Genomic DNA, 17,590 nt, shown 5'->3' with positions numbered 1-17,590 from the left:
AACGCTCTTTCTAAATGACTCACCCACTATTCCTTTGATTGGATTCAGCTGATTCTGAAAGGGCTTGATTGTGTCCATCACAGACTTGTCCCGCAGCACATTTCTATGAAGCATGTCCAAAAAAGTCTACAAAACAAGAGATTGATACTTAGGCAGCTGAAAACACTCATTGGACTCAATCATTTGGGCTGAATTATTCAAAGGTTTAACTACTCAAAATTTATAAAAAAAATTTCATACTCATGAGCAATATAAAAAAAATACAATTTTGTAAGAAGTAGCAAACAGAACAACAACTGTGTCAAAAAGCATTGGTATTGACAGTACTTGTCCAATGTACAGAAACAAGGAAAGGGAAAGAATTGGAGCATTTAGATTGTCCAGTGTACCACACAGCACAAATGTACCATCCCATCACTCAACCTTGGAGACGAGACAGTTTATCAGAGCAGCAACTCCAATCAATTTAGTTGGAGGAGAGCAAAACTCAATAAGACTGATCAAATCTGAGATTAGTTACTGCATAAGACATAGAATATAGAACAGTACAGGCCCTTTGGCTCATGATTTTGTGCTAACCCTTTAATCTACTCTAAGATCAATCAAAGCCTTCCCTCCTACATAACACTCCAGTTTCCATGAACTATCTGCCTATTTTAGAGTCTCTTAAATGTCCCTAATGTATATATTTCTACTACCACCCTGGCAGTGTGTTCCACACACCCATCTCAACCTCTGTAAAATACCTATCTCTGACCACTCTCCCACCCCGAAATTTTCTGCAATCACCTTAAAATTATGTTCCCTTGTATTAGCCATTTCTGCCCTGGGGAAAAGTCTCTGTCTATTTGATCTATGCCTTATCTCCATCAAGTCACCCCTCATTGTCCTTTGTTCCAAAGAGAAAGGCCTGACTCATGTTCCATTTTCAGGAAAATGTCAAGCATTCTAAAACACTGTGGTAAATCCTTATCATCTTCACATTCTGGCAAAAGTAGTAGCTTTACTTCGTCTAATTATGTCTGCACTTTTTTTTCAACTCTACCAATTACTTCTACCTTTCACAATTACTAACAAAGTAAGGACATCAACAAATGGTGAAACAAAATCTGCTGGAGAAACTTAGGAGGTTGAGGAGAGAAAGCACAATATCCTGGTCAAAATCCTGCATCATGTCATCAGTACAGTCAGCCCTCCTTATCCGTGGGGGAGTGGTTCCGGGGCCACCCGCAGATGCTCAAGTCCCTTATTTAACCTGTCTCAGTGCAGGTGGACTTTAGGACCTGGGGGAGCTCTGGACCCACCGCCCACGGCTGCTGCTGAATTCACCGTGTTTCTGTCCGATGACAGAAAACGATCACGATTGAAAATAAAGTGGAAATACAGTAATAAGGCGATCGGAAATAGGTGAAACGCCATCAGTCATTGTTAAAGCATTAGGCTACAGTTGGTCAATGATCGGAACAATTTTAAAGGATAAAGAGAATAATGGAGCATTGGAAAGGCCCTGCCCCGAGGAAAGCTACAATAAGCAACGCAGTGGTTTAATTATTGAAATACATACACTTCTTAAGTGTTTATATATGCATAGAAAGGTAAAATATATACTTTATAATAAGACAAATGTTTGACTAACTGACGCTAAATAATACCGGATGTACCTGTTTGGACTTACGTACAAATCGGACTTAAAGACTGCCTGTACTTTAAATCATCTCTAGATTACTTACAGCAGCAGTCCCCAACCACCGGGCTGAGGACCGGTACTGGGCCGCAAAGCATGTGCTACCGGGCCGCGAGGAAACGATATGAGTCAGCTGCACCTTTCCTCATTCCCTGTCACGCCCACTGTTGAGCTTGAACAAACACGAGGTCATTACCCACGCGTCATCCATGTCAGCGCAGGAAGGAGATCAGCTCCTCGAGCTTGCAAATGACAGCAGGCTGAAAAGTATATTTGACATAACATCTCTGCCGGCATTCTGGATCAAAGTCAAGGCTAAATATCCTGAGATAGCCATGAACGCACTGAAAACGTTGCTTCCATTTCTAACGTATCTCTGCAATGAATGCAACGAAAACTAAATTGCGGAATATACTGGACATAAGGAACCTCCTTCGAGTATCGCTGTCTCCCATCACCCCTCGATAGGACCGTCTCGTTGCAGGAAAGCAAGCCCAGGGCTCCCACTGATTCAGCGATATTGGTGTGTTGCAATGATTTTATATGTTCATACGGGGAAAATATGTGCTGTGTGTTTACTATCCAAACGTTACTTAAAATGTTATGATACTATTGATTTATAAGTGACTTATATAACCATATAACAATTACAGCACGGAAACAGGCCATCTCTGCCCTTCTAGTCTGTGCCAAACGCTACTCTCACCTAGTCCCACCGACCTGCACTCAGTCCATAACCCTCCATTCCTTTCCTGTCCATATACCTATCCAATTTTTTCTTTAAATGATACTACCGAACCTGCCTCTACCAATTCTACTGGAAGTTCATTCAACACTTACTTCAAGCTCCCCTGTCCTCCCCGATAATTGACTTATCACTATATTCATGGGAGGAAAATATGCACTGTGTGTTTAATATTAAATTCATTAGATAAACCCGTTTAGAAACGAAATTGAGTGTATTAGCCACTTATCACCTATATTCCGGTCATGATTAACATCCCCCCCCCGAACAGAATCGCCAAAAACGATTTGTAGAAAAAAATTGGCACTTACACGCATGCGCACTGGTGCCCACGCAAGGCTTCACGGTCATTGTAGTCTTTCTCTGGGTAAACAACGTATTTGACTGCCACTCTTGTCCGTTGGCAACCCTACCCACACCCCCCCTCCCCCCCGGGTCGGCTGGTCCGCAGTGCAAAGAAGGTTGGGAACCCCTGACTTACAGTACCTAATACAATGTAAATGCTATGTAAATAGTTGCTATACTGTATTGTTTAGGGAATAATGACAAGGAAAAAAAGTCTGTACATGCTCAAACAATGAGTGCTGGAGAGAGAGCCTCCAGGTTTTCCTGATCAGCGGTTGGTTGAATCTGCTCATGCGGAACCCACAAATAAGGAGGGCCGATTGTAACTCCTCCCCTCACATCCCACACCCTTACAATGTTGGTAGTCCCTCTGAGTTCTTCCAGCAGATCCTTGCTCCAGACTCCAGTGCATCTTCTATGCTGTGCTTAACCTTGAATTGGATTGTATAATTGTTTTCTTCCATGTAGTTTAACTTTCTTATGCTTGTTTGTATTTTATACAGTTATCTATGATTGACACATTTATAAAGATAGCCCCAGCGAACAATGCGACCAACAGCAACATCCTCAGACAGTTCACAAAGCTACTTCTTTTATACGTATATATGAAGGTTCTCGGTCATCCAGGTCATTGTATATCAAGCAAAAGTAAATCAAGACAACTGAACTTACTGTGTTGTCCAGAAGACATTTCGCTACTCATCCGAGAGGCTTCTTCAGTTCTAATCCATGGTGGGTAGTTTTCCAGCTTATAAACTCAGTGAGTTGTTTAAAGGTATATATGTGATTGCTATACCTTTGAACAACTCACAGAGTTTATAAACGGGAAAACTACCCACCGTGGATCAAAACTGAACAAGCCTCTTAGATAAGTGGTGAAACGTCTTCTGGACAACACAGCAAGTCCAGTTGCCTTGATTTATGACTGCTTGATAAGTTTCATATATGATTCTCCTACTAAACTGCGTAGGAGTCAAACCTGCGAGTTACATTTTGATGGCGTGTTTTCAGGCCAATTGAGCGATCTGGCACTTTGCTGTCTCTGAGGGAGCTCGGCAAGATTTAGAGCAGAGTGTGCCAACTAGAGTGTGCCCCATTTCTCCCTGATCTCACCAACTAAAGCATCAAGCCAGAGTGAAATCAATGCGGATGCTAATGGAAGGCGAGAGAGTGTTCAGCGCCAGCTGCCTGCATTTGACCGGTCTCTCCCTCCTGCTCACTGTTGTCGAAGAAAGGTGCCTGCAATTGACTGGTTTCTTTCTCCCCATTCTTGCTTAATGTTGCCGGAGGATAATGTCAGAGTCTTGGGTCTTGGGCAAGGTTTAATTGACGTGGTTTGTGGATTGGACTCTGCCGTTTAAGTTATGATGTGTTTCTGGTTTCAGATTTCTCCTTTTACCATTCTTATTTTGTGCGATTTTGATCAAGCGGAATTGGCTCTGCAGCCTACAGTCAATGAACAACACAGTGCTGAACTGAACTGAATATTCCTAGACTATTTCAGTGATTTTATAGTTTGATGTTTTATTTTCTGTGTTTTTCGCCGTTTGCGCAATTTGTTCTTTCCTTTTGCACTTTGCATGCTTGAAGATTTCTTTGAACAGGTTCTATAGTTTTCTTTGATTCATGGCTGTCTGTGGGGAAGATATCTCAGGGTTGTAGACTGCATACATACTTTGATAATAAATATACTAATCTTGAATCTTTGAACGTATAGGCAATTGTTCAGTTATGTTTGTTTCCTGGTGGTACAATTCCTCTGTATTTTCTGGAAGCTTCCTGGTTATCACATTATCTGAATAGCGGCAATCTTATGGTTAATTTATGCAATGTAATGTCTATCAGTTATGGAAATTCAATGGAATTCAATGGTATAAGAGGAGCAAACCGCATTGGCTTATTCTTTCTTCCCTTTGTTCTTTTCCTTGGCACTATGGTCTCTTTCCCTCTTGCTTCATCTTCTTGTTTCATTCTTGTAACACTTAATAAACTACCAAAAGCAACAACTTCTATGCCTCATTCCTGACTTCTGAAGAACTTCGAATCAAGAGCATTAGGATCCAATAGCTTGTTCTCCTTTGAGTAAAGGAAGATGAGAGGATATTTGGCAGAGATGAGTAGTTCAGAGAGGGGAGACAGATATTAGCAGAGGGGTGAAGGGCAAGAGTGCATAGTGTTACGTACCCCGTAACTGGGTTGCCAAACCAGCAGAAATGGACCACTAGTTGGAGTCTGGATTACTGGAAACTAATAAAGTTTTATTAAAGAAATAAGTAACACAGTACTCTAATTGTAAGGACATAAATGCAACAGGTTAGCAATGACAAAACACACATGTACACAGAACTAGGGTAATAGGAATCAACCAAGCTCTGTCGCAGTCTAGGGGGAGAATGACCAGTCTCAAGTGACGCAGAGTTCAGTTCAGCTTAGTACAGTTCGCAGTAATCGCTGTTGTACCATTGCAGAGAGAGAGAGAGAGAGAGAGATGCAAATTTGATTCAGGCAGACCTTTGATGTTCTTCGCAGTTGGCTTTCGGGCGGACCCTTTTATGTCTTCTATCCCGCTGTGGTCACCGACTGTGACCTCTCCGTTCCGGATACGACTGTTCTTCCGCGGTGAACCTGGCGCCCAGGCAAGAGCGGACACACACACCAGGTTCCCGCCAATCGTACCTTTTCACCCTGTGAGTCTATGGTCGGTTCTCGCGAACCGGACCTCCAAACTCACACCAACTTGTGGAGGCACACCGCTCTTCCAGGGTCTCATTATCTTGTGATCTCGTGGTGTGTGTTGTGCCTTAGCGAACCTGTTCGTTTTATCCCCCTGCTGGGGTATCGCCTGTCCATCACACTTCAAACAGTTCAGGTTCAAAGCAACCGGTCTGTCAATATTCTGAATTGTGTTTCTTTTCCATTATCTCTCGCTTCTCTCTCATTGACATTTTGAACGTCTCTCCATTGTCTCCCTTATCTCTCTCTCATTAGCATCAGTTTTCTGATAACTTGATTTTTTCGTCACAAATATTAGCAGAGGGGTGAAGGGCGAGAGTGTTTAGATTTAAAGTAACTGATGAAAGGTAGAAGGATGATTGGTAGAAGCAGCTGTAGAGGCCAGGTCGTTGGATATATTTAAGGCAGAGATTGATAGGTTCTTGACAAAAGGACAAGGGAGTCGCAACCAAGGAGATGTCCTCCTTTTATAAAGAAAAGGGCTTCCCTTCCTCCACCATCAACTCTGCTCTCAAACGCATCTCCCCCATTTCACGTACATCTGCTTTCACTCCATCCTCCCGCCACCCCACTAGGAATAGGGTTCCCCTTGTCCTCACCTAACACCCCACCAGCCTCCGGGTCCAATGTATAATTCTCCGTAACTTCCGCCACCTCCAACGGGATCCCACCACTAAGCACACCTTTCCCTTCCCCCCACCTCTGTTTTCTGCAAGGATTGCTCCCTACGCGACTCCCTTGTCCATTCGTTCCCCCCCATCCCTCCCCACCGATTTCCCTCCTGGCCCTTATCCTTGTAAACGGAACAAGTGCTACACATGCCCTTACACTTCCTCCCTCCCTACCATTCTGGGCCCCAGACAGTCCTTCCAGGTGAGGCGACACTTCACCTGTGAGTCGGCTGGAGTGATATACTGTGTCTGGTGCTCCTGATGCGGCCTTCTATATATTGGTGAGACCCGACGCAGACTGGGAGATCGTTTCGCTGAACACCTACGCTCTGTCCGCCAGAGAAAGCAGGATCTCCCAGTGGCCACACATTTTAATTCCACGTCCCATTCCCATTCTGATATGTCTATCCACGGCCTCCTCTACTGTAAAAATGAAGCCACACTCAGGTTGGAGGAACAACAGCTTATATTCCGTCTGGGTAGCTTCCAACCTGATGGCATGAACATTGACTTCTCTAACTTCCGCTAATGCCCCACCTCCCCCCTCGTACCCCATCTGTTATTTATTTATATACATACATTTATTTTCTCTCTCTCCTTTTTCTCCCTCTGTCCCTCTCACTATATCCCTTGCTCATCCTCTGGGCTTCCCCTCCCCTTTTCTTTCTCCCTAAGCCTCCTGTCCCACGATCCTCTCATATCCCTTTTGCCAATCAACTGTCGAGCTCTTGGCTCCATCCCTCCCCCACCTGCGATCTCCTATCATTTTGAATCTCCCCCTTCCCCTTTCAAGTCTCTTACTAGCTCTTCTTTCAGTTAGTCCTGATGAAGGGTCTCGGCCCGAAATGTCAACTGTACCTCTTCCTAGAGATGCTGCCCGGCCTGCTATGTTCACCAGCAACTTTTATGTGTGTTGCTTGAAATTCCAGCATCTGCAGATTTCCTCGTGTTTATGTTTTAAAATGTTGAGGATATAAGTTTAACCACAAGAGATTTAACAGATACTGGAAATCTTGAGCAACACATACAAAATGCTGGAGGAACGCAGCAGGTCAGTCATCATCCACAGAGGGAATAAACGCACACTTTTTAGGCCGAGACTCTTCATCAGGACTGGAAAGGGGGAAGAAACTAGGATAAGGTGATGAGAAGAGGGGATGGAGTTCAAGCTGGCAGATGATCAAGTGAGGGGGAAGGTAGGGAATGAAGCAAGATTCTGAGGGGTGATAGGTGGGTGAGGTAAACAGCTGAAGAGACAGGTAACTGATAGGAGAGGGGAGTGGACGATGGGAGAAAGGGAAGGAGGAGAGGCACCAGGGGGAGGTGATGGACAGGTGAGGAGACGAGAAGGGGGAGAGGGATGGTTTAAAGTGAGAACTGAAACATTTAGAAGGGACCAGAGGGACAACCTCTTCACAAAGAATGTGTTCTACACATGGAATGAGCTGCGAGTGGAAGTGGTTGAGTCAGGTACAGTAAGAACATTTACACAACATTTGGATAAATACATAGATCAGCAGGTTTTAGATGCATATCGGGCAAATGGGACTAGCTTGGCGGGCACCATGAGCAAGTTGGGTTGAAAGGCCTGTTTCCATATTGTTCTATAACTCTATTATAGAAGGCGGAGCAGAGTGATGATGGCGCTAAACAGCAACTCCTTTGATTGCATCTTCAGAAACTGCTCTATTTCCATCTTTAATATCTTTATTTTTCCCTTTCAGGATTCTTTTGAAGACCCTGACTTGGAGTTAGACGCTCACTACAGCTCTTTGTGGGAATGGGACCCGCTCTCGAAATTTCACAACTGACCACTACCGTTCAGCACGCCAAAGGCTCGACCCAAGAGTCTGGCTCAGATTCAGAAGCCTGGGTTCTCAGGGCTCTGGAGATGGGCAGATCGAGGGTCGGTGTCACGACAGGAGACCCATGTGTCATCGGGGGATTCGGAATATCTGCAGTTGTGTGCCCAGTTTTTTGGGTACAAAGCTCGGAAAAAACGTGGTGGAATTTTAACATCGTAAACCAGCAAGTTGTACATTATGTCTCCCCTCTCGCTGTGAAACGGAGACATCTCTTTCTCCCTTATCAGGGAGGGAGAGAGAACCTGTGGTCTGTTGAATACTGGGTGAAACACGAAGTCTTTGGCGTACTGCAAGTCCATGTCTTTGCTGTTGCTTTGCTCATGCTTGAGTGCTTGGTAGCAGGTGCCGATGCTTTTATTTTACCAGTGGGGGGAGGGGAGTTGCTTGCTGCTGCTTATGCACAGGAGGGAGGGGAGCTGGGAGGGGGGACTTTGGGGTTCTAATGTTTGGCTGTCATTCATTCTTTGGGGTACTCCTCTGTTTTTGTGGATGGTTGTGAAGAAAAAGCATCTCAGGATGTATATTGTATACATTTCTCTGACATTAAATTGTACTTTTGAAACCTTAACTCGCTGACTGTCGTGCACAGCATCAAGGTAAGAGCTTTACAAGGACTTCAAATACCTTCCTCTATTCTCTAATATTTTTATCATGCAGCAACATACCTGGAGCTCCTTGACTATCATGAAACAGAGCAATCTGTCCAGCCCGTTTAGCCCAAATGTGCCCAAGGAATTCTGGATTTCTGAGAAGAGCTGTTTGTTGGTTACCTCCTGGTGAGACTTCAGGTCAAACCAAGTGTTTATCTGGTCGATGTAGCATGTCATTCTAAGCAGAAAGAAATGTAGTAGAAGGGTCAGTCCACAGAAAAGAAACTCCAAATGGAACTAAGGAGTCAGGCCCTGCTGGAGGGGATCAATTGAGGTTCTGCAAGAGGAGAAAATTCAAATGACTTGTGCTCATAAGGGCTTGTTCTATTGACTTTTCTCAGCCATTCCAAAGGTTAATTTGGACACAGTTACATTGAAAATAAGTAATAAGTATTATCTGTTGCTTATTTATTATTATTATTTTGGTTTGTCTTTTGCGTTTAGACAATTTGTCTTCTCTTACGCATTAGTTATTTGTCCGTCTTTGTTTGTGCGCTATTTTTCCATTGTTTCTATTTTGTTTCTTTGTATTTACTGTGAATACCTGCAAGAAAATAGACTTTGACATAAACAGGCTTTGATAATAAGTTTACTTTGAACTTTGATTCACAGGTACTGATGTATGAATTCACAGGTATGATGTATGAACTTTGATTCACAGGTACTAATGGTTGAATTAACCCATCGGGAATGACCCCACTTCCTATTCCACCTACCAGCGTTCAACCACATCACTACTCAGGTGCATTTCTCGTCTCAAAGTAACAATAATTTAATAACCAACTTAAAAAATTATAACAAGAAACACACATCAAAGTTGCTGCTGAACGCAGCAGGCCAGGCAGCATCTCTAGGAAGAGGTACAGTTGACGTTTCAGCTGAGACCCTTCGGCAGGACTAACTGAAGGAAGAGTGAGTAAGGGATTTGAAAGTTGGAGGGGGAGGGGGAGATCCAAAATGATAGGAGAAGACAGGAGGGAGAGGGCTGGAGCCAAGAGCTGGACAGGTGATTGGCAAAGGGGATATGAGAGGATCATGGAACAGGAGGCCCAGGGAGAAGGAAAAGGTGGAGGGGGGAACCCAGAGGATGGGCAAGGGGTATAGTCAGAGGGAGAAAAAGGAGAGTGAGAGAAAGAATGTGTGTATAAAAATAAATGGATGGGGTACGAGGGGGAGGTGGGGCATTAGCGGAAGTTAGAGACGTCAATGTTCATGTCATCAGGTTGGAGGCTACCCAGACGGAATATAAGGTGTTGTTCCTCCAACTTGAGTGTGGCTTCATCTTTACAGTAGAGGCGGCCGTGGATAGACATGTCAGAATGGGAATGGGATGTGGAATTAAAATGTGTGGCCACTGGGAGATCCTGCTTTCTCTGGAGGTCAGAGCGTAGGTGTTCAGCAAAGCGGTCTCCCAGTCTGCATCGGGTCTCGCCAATATATAGAAGGCCACATCGGGAGCACCGGATGCAGTATATCACCCCAGCCGACTCACAGGTGAAGTGTTGCCTCACCTGGAAGGACTGTCTGGGGCCCTGAATGGTGGTAAGGGAGGAAGTGTAAGGGCATGTGTAGCACTTGTTCTGCTTACAAGGATAAATGCCAGGAGGGAGATCAGTGGGGGGGACGAATGGACAAGGGAGTCGCATAGGGAGCGATCCCTGCGGAAAGCGGGAGGTGGGGGAGGAAAAGATGTGCTTAGTGGTGGGATCCCGTTGGAGGTGGCAGAAGTTACCGAGAATAATATGTTGGACTCGGAGGCTAGTGGGGTGGTAGGTGAGGACCAGGGGAACCCTATTCCTAGTGGGGTGGCGGGAGGATGGAGTGAGAGCAGATGTGCGTGAAATGGGGGAGATGCGTTTGAGAGCAGAATTGATGGTGGAAGAAGGGAAGATCCTTTCTTTAAAAAAGGACATCTCCCTCGTCCTGGAATAAAAAGCCTCATCCTGAGAGCAAATGCGGCGGAGACGGAGGAATTGCGAGAAGGGGATGGCATTTTTGCAAGAGACAGGGTGAGAAGAGGAATAGTCCAGGTAGCTGTGAGAGTAAGTAGGCTTATAGTAGACATCAAAAATTATAATAAACATTTAACTACAGACACCTGATTTGCTCTTGAATCATTCGAGTTGCCACTGTCTCTACTGAACATCTGTATTACCTGAACCAGTCGCCATATTAACTTTGCAAGCACGAGGAAATCTGCAGATGCTGGAACTTCAAGCAACACACATAAAAGTTGCTGGTGAACACAGCAGCCAGGCAGCATCTCTAGGAAGAGGTACAGTCGACGTTTCGGGCCGAGACCCTTCGTCAGGACTAACTGAAAGAGGAGCTAGTAAGAGATTTGAAAGTGGGAGGGGGAGGGGGAGATCCAAAATGATAGGAGAAGACAGGAGCGGGAGGGATGGAGCCAAGAGCTGGACAGGTGATTGGCAAAGGGGATATGAGAAGATCATGGGACAGGAGGCCTAGGGAGAAAGAAAAGGGGGAGGGGGAAAAAAACCCAGCGGTTGGGCAAGGGGTATAGTGAGGCGGACAGAGGGAGAAAAAGGAGAGAGAGAAAAAGAATGGGAGTATATAAATAAGTAACGGATGGGGTACGGGGGGAGGTGGGGCATTAGCGGAAGTTAGAGAAGTCAATGTTCATGCCATCAGGTTGGAGGCTACGCAGATGGAATATAAGGTGTTGATCCTCCAAACTGTGGCTTCATCTTTACAGTAGAGGAGGCCGTGGATAGACATATCAGAATGGGAATGGGGTGTGGAATTAAAATGTGTCGCCACTGGGAGATCCTGCTTTCTCTGGCAGACATTCCCATTCTGAGGGGGAAGGTGGGTGTTTGGGAAGTGAGAAGCTGGGAGGAAGACGTTAAGGGCTGAAGAAGGAATCTAATAGGAGAGGATAGTGGAAGGAGAAAGGAGCGGAGAAGAGGCACTGGGGGAGGTGATCGGACAGTAAGTCCTAGGGAAGGGATAAGAGGGGAGCTAGAATGGGAAATGGAAAAAGGGAGAAGGAGGGGAAGTAGACAGGAATATATCAGAGGGTGGGAAAACTGACTAGATGTTAAACAATGAAGTTCCTTGCCTTTCAACAGCATTCACTTTTCAGATCCAAAGATTAAAAACTGGCCCCAGTGACAATTTAGGTAAAGTAACAGAATGACAGAAACTTACTTGGGATCAGTAATTCTCAGAATTTCTCCACACAGACGGCCAATGAAAGTCGATTCACCAGCCTGGTGATATTTGGGGATCGGGATGTGAGTGGATTGGTACATGCTCTGCCAGTCAAGAATCTACAAGGAAACAGTAATCATTAACTACATAGAAAACCTCAGAATCTAAACCCTTACTGGTCAGGGATACTATTACAGCTACAGAAAGGGTGGGTAATGTAGCAGGATCCTCTTTTGAGTCAGTATGGGTGGAAGTCAGGAACAGGAAGGGAGCAGTTACTCTATTGGGAGTATTCTATAGGCCCCCTGGTAGCAACAGAGATACCAAAGCAGATTGGGAGGCAGTTTTTGGAAAGGTGCAAAAATAACAGGGTTGTTATCATGGGTGACTTTAACTTCCATGTTTGGCACCTGATTAGTTCCAAGGGTTTACACGGGGCAGAGTTTGTTAAGTGTGTCCAGAATGGATTCCTGTCACAGTCTGTTGACAGGCCGACTGAGGGAATCCCATACTAGATCCAGTATTAGGTAATGAACCGGGTCAGGTCACAGATCTCTCAGTAGGTGAGCATCTGGGGGACAGTGACCACCACACCCAGGCCTTTAGCATTATCATGGAAAAGGATAAAATCAGAGAGGACAGGAAAATTTTTAATTGGGGAAGGGTAATTTATGAGGCTATAAGGCTAGAGCTTGCAGGTGTGAATTGGGATGATGTTTTTGCACGGAAATGTACTATGGACATGTGATCGATGTTTAGGGATCTCTTGCAGGATGTTAGGGATAAATTTGTCCCGGTGAGGAAGATAAAGAGTGGTAGGGTGAAGGAACCATGGGTGACATGTGAGGTGGAAAATCTAGTCAGGTGGAAGAAGGCAGCATACATGAGGTTTAGGAAGAAAGGAGCTTAAGGGGCTGAGGAGAGCAAGAAGGGGGTATGAGAAGGCCTTGGTGAGAAGGGTAAAGGAAAACCACAAAGCATTCTTCAATTACGTGAAGAACAAAAGGATGACAGGAGTGAAGGTAGGACCGATTAGAGATAAAGGTGGGGAGATGTGCCTGGAGGCTGTGGAAGTGAGCGAGGTCCTCAATGAATACTTCGCTTTGGTACTCACCAATGAGAGGGAACTTGATGACGGTGAGGACAATGTGAGTGAGGTTGATGTTCTGGTGCATGTTGATATTAAGGGAGAGCAGGTGTTGGAGTTATTAAAATACATTAGGACGGATAAGTCCCCGGTGCCTGACGGAATATTCTCCAGGATGCTCCACGAGGCGAGGGAGGAGATTGCTGAGCCTCTGGCTAGGATCTTTATGTCCTCATTGTCCACGGGAGTGGTACTGGAGGATTGGAGGGAGGCAAATGTTGTCCTCTTGTTCAAAAAAGGTAGTAGGGATAATCCAGGTAATTATAGACCAGTGAGCCTTAAGGCTGTGGTGGGAAAGCTGTTGGAAAAGATTCTTAGAGATAGGATCTATGGGATTTAGAGAATCATGGTCTGATCAGGGACAGTCAGCATGGCTTTGTGAAGGGCAGATCATGTCTAACAAGCCTGATAAGAGTTCTTTGAGGAGGTGACCAGGCATATAGATGAGGGTAGTGCAGTGGATGTGATCTACATGGATTTTAGTAAGGCATTTGACAAGGTTCCACACAGTAGGCTTATTCAGAAAGTCAGAAGGCATGGGATCCAGGGAAGTTTGGCCAGCTGAATTCAGAATTGGCTTGCCTGCAGAAAGTAGAGGGCCGTGGTGGAGGGAGTACATTCGGATTGGAGGGTTGTGACTAGTGGTGTCCCACAAGGGTCGGTTCTGGGACCTCTACTTTTCGTGATTTTTATTAACGACCTGGATGTTGGCGTAAAAGGGTGGGTTGGCAAGTTTGCAGACGACACAAAAGTTGATGGTGTTGTGGATAGTGTAGAGGATTATCGAAGATTGCAGAGACACTGATAGGATGCAGAAGTGGGCTGAGAAGTGGCAGATGGAGTTCAACCCGGAGAAGTGTTAGGTGGTACACTTTGGAAGGACAAACTCCAAGGCAGAGTACAAAGTACTCTTGGTAGGATACTTGGTAGGGTGGAGGAGCAGAGGGATCTCGGGTACATGTCCACAGATCCCTGAAAGTTGCCTCACAGGTGGATAGGGTAGTTAAGAAAGCTTATGGGGTGTTAGCTTTCATAAGTCGAGGGGTAGATTTTAAGAGTCGCGATGTAATGATGCAGCTCTATAAAACTCTCTTTAGGCCACACTTGGAGTACTGTGTCCAGTTCTGGTCACATCACTATAGGAAGGATGTGGAAGCATTGGAAAGATTACAGAGGAGATTTACCAGGATGTTGCCTGGTTTAGAGAGTATGCATTATGATCAAAGATAAGGGAGCTAGGGCTTTACTCTTTGGAGAGGAGGAGGATGAGAGGAGACATGATAGAGGTATACAAGATATTAAGACGAATAGATAGAGTAAACAGCCAGCGCCTCTTCCCCAGGGCACCACTGCTCAATACAAGAGGACATGGCTTTACGGTAAGGGGTGGGAAGTTCAAGGGGGATATTAGTCATAGTCATACTTTATTAATCCCGGGGGAAATTGTTTTTCGTTAGTTACAGGAGTTGTAAAGTTTGATGGCCACAGGCAGGAATGACTTCCTATGACGCTCAGTGCTACATCTCGGTGGAATGAGTCTCTGGCTGAATGTACTCCTCTGCCCACCCAGTACATTATGTAGTGCCAAGATGGCATGCAACTTAGACAGCATCCTCTTTTCAGACACCACCGTGAGAGGGTCCAGTTCCATCCCCACAACATCACTGGCCTTCCGAATGAGGTTGTTTATTCTATTGATGTCTGCCACCCTCAGCCTGCTGTCCCAGCACACAACAGCAAACATGATAGCACTGGCCACCACAGACTCGTAGAACATCCTCAGCATTGTCCGGCAGATGTTAAAGGACCTCAGTCTCCTCAGGAAATAGAGACGGCTCTGACCCTTCTTGTAGACAGCCTCAGTGTTCTTTGACCAGCCTAGTTTATTGTCAATTCGTATCCCCAGGTATTTGTAATCCTCCACCATGTCCACACTGACCCCTTGGATGGAAACAGGGGTCACCTGAGCTCTCCTGAGGTCTACCACCAGCTCCTTATGGGAAGGTCTTTTACTCAGAGAGTGACTGGTGCGTGGAATGCACTGCCTGAGTCAGTGGTGGAGGCAGATACACTAGTGAAATTGAAGAGACTATTATTCAGGTATATGGAGGAATTTAAGGTGGGGAGTTGTATGGGAGGCAGGGTTTAAGGGTCGTCACAACACTGTGGGCCAAAGGGCCTGTACTGTGCTGTACTATTCTTTGTTCTTTGTTCTTTTGTTCCTTTCTCCTGTCTCTCAAACGGGATTCTAAAGGATCACGGATCAACTTTATTCAACGTATACAGTTACATGCATTAGGAATTGGCTGTGACAATTTGCTGCAACATGTAACAAAAAAACAACATTCAACATTTATAAGAATAAAGAATTATATACAAATAAAGTTAGTCATAGTCATAGTCATACTTTATTAATCCCGGGGGAAATTGGTTTTTGTTAAAGTATATATTTGGAATAAAATGTGCAGAAATACCAGCATGTATTTACAATGTAAACAGCAGAGGACACAGCCTCAGAATAGAAGAGTGTCCTTTTAGAACGGAGGTGAGGAGGAATTTCTTTAGCCAGAGAGCGGTGAATCTGTGGAATTCGTTGCCATAGCAGTTGTGGAGGGCAAGTCATTGGGTATATTTAAGGCAGAAGTCGATAGATTCTTGATTAGTCAGGTCACAAAGGGATACAGGGAAAAGGCAAGATATTGGTGCTGAGGGGGAAAATGGATCAGCCATGATGAAATGGTGGAGCAGACCCAATGGGGCAAATGACCTAATTCTGCTCCTATGTCTTACAGTCTTAAAAAAAGTGGTTTAAAGTGTTTACAGTGCAATACAGTGACTGAGGTAATAGATAGGAGGAGGTGGGGTTGGCTAACTAGAATGGTTGATCAGATTAACTACCGAGAAGAAACTTGTAAGCATTAATTTCTTAAGTGCTGATTGAAACTTCTTATAACACTCCAAGAGGCATTTCAAAAACAAACTTAGTGAACAGAGTCAGGGTCCAATCTATAACATAACATAAATAGCAGGGGTAAAAGGACCCTGATGGCAGTTATTTATAGGCCTCCAAACAGCTGCAGGGATGTGGACTACAAATTACAACTGGAAATAGAACAGGCTTGTCAGAAGGGCAGTGTTATGATAATTGTGGGGGATTTTAACATGCGAGTCGATTGGGAAAACCAGGTCAGCACTGGATCTCAAGAGAGAGAATGTGCAGAATGTCTGCAAGATGGCTTTATAGAACAGCTTGTTGTTGAGCCCACTAGGGGATCGGCTGTACTGGATTGGGTATTGTGTAATGAATCGGAGGTGATTAGAGAGATTGAGGTGAAGGAACCCTTAGGAGGCAGTGATCATAACATGATTCAGTTCACTGTGAAATTTAAAAAAGAGAAGCCGAAATCTGATGTGTCGGTATTTCAGTGGAGTAAGGGAAATTACAGTGGCGTGAGGGAGGAACTGGCCAAAGTTGACTGGAAAGGGACACTGGCGGGAAAGACAGCAGAGCAGCAGTGGCTGGAGTTTATGTGAGAAATGAGGAAGATGCAAGATAGGTATATTTCAAAAAAGAAGAAATTTTCAAGGGGAAAAAGGATGCAACCGTGGTTGACAAGAGAAGTCAAAGCCAAAATTAAAGCAGAGGGCATACAAGGAAGCAAAAATTAGTGGGAAGACAGAGGATTGGGAAGATTTTAAAACCTTACAAAAGGAAACCAAGAAGGTCATTAAGAGGGAAAAGATTAACTATGAAAGGAAGCTCGCAAATAATATCAAAGAGGATACTAAAAGCTTTTTCAAGTATATAAAGAGTAAAAGACGGGTGGGAGTAGATATAGAACCGATAGAAAATGATGCTGGAGAAGTTGTAATGGGAGATAAGGAGATGGCAGAGGAACTGAACCAGTATTTTGCATCAGTCTTCACTGAGGAAGACATCAGCAGTATACCGGACACTCAAAGGTGGCAGGGAAGAGAAGTGTGCGCAGTCACAATTATGACAGAGAAAGTACTCAGGAAGCTGAATAGTCTAAAGGTAGATAAATCTCCTGGACCAGCTGGAATGCACCCGCGTGTTCTGAAGGAAGTAGCTGTGGAGATTGCAGAGGCATTAGCGATGATCTTTCAAAAGTCGATAGATTCTGGCATGGTTCCCGAGGACTGGAAGATTGCAAATGTCACTCTGAAGGGGACAAGGAAGCAAAAAGGAAATTATAGACCTGTTAGCTTGACATTGGTGGTTGGGAAGTTGTTGGAGTCGATTGTCAAGGATGAGGTTACAGAGTACCTGGAGGCATATGACAAGATAGGCAGAACTCAGCATGGATTCCTTAAAGGAAGATTCTGCCTGACAAACCTATTACAATTTTTTGAGGAAATTACCAGTAGGCTAGACAAGGGAGATGCAGTGGATGTTGTATATTTGGATTTTCAGAAGGCCTTTGACAAGGTGCCACACATGAGGCTACTTAACATGATAAGAGCCCATGGAATTACGGGATAGTTACATACGTGGATAGGGTGTTGGCTGATTGGCAGGAAATAGAGAGTGGGAATAAAGGGATCCTATTCTGGT

The 17,590-nt window shown here is 44.7% G+C and overlaps 1 protein-coding gene across 2 annotated transcripts in view; it reads right to left on the bottom strand.

The window, feature by feature from the left end:
- washc5 (WASH complex subunit 5) overlaps positions 1–17,590 on the bottom strand; it is a 202,281-nt gene that overhangs the window by 41,049 nt on the left and 143,642 nt on the right. For both annotated transcript variants that reach the window (XR_010019270.1, XM_063058561.1), the window contains exons 19-21: positions 11,865–11,986; positions 8,709–8,871; positions 24–126 (exon numbers count right to left, since the gene is read on the bottom strand). Coding sequence is in view for 1 of the 2 variants with exons in the window: in XM_063058561.1 (XP_062914631.1) it covers positions 24–126; positions 8,709–8,871; positions 11,865–11,986 (388 nt within the window). In the remaining variant the exon portion in view is untranslated. The remainder of the gene's footprint in view (positions 1–23; positions 127–8,708; positions 8,872–11,864; positions 11,987–17,590) is intronic.

This window comes from Mobula hypostoma, chromosome 9 (assembly GCF_963921235.1).
Source record: "Mobula hypostoma chromosome 9, sMobHyp1.1, whole genome shotgun sequence".
NCBI lineage: Eukaryota > Metazoa > Chordata > Chondrichthyes > Myliobatiformes > Myliobatidae > Mobula > Mobula hypostoma.
This window is presented reverse-complemented; position numbering and strand designations above follow the sequence as displayed.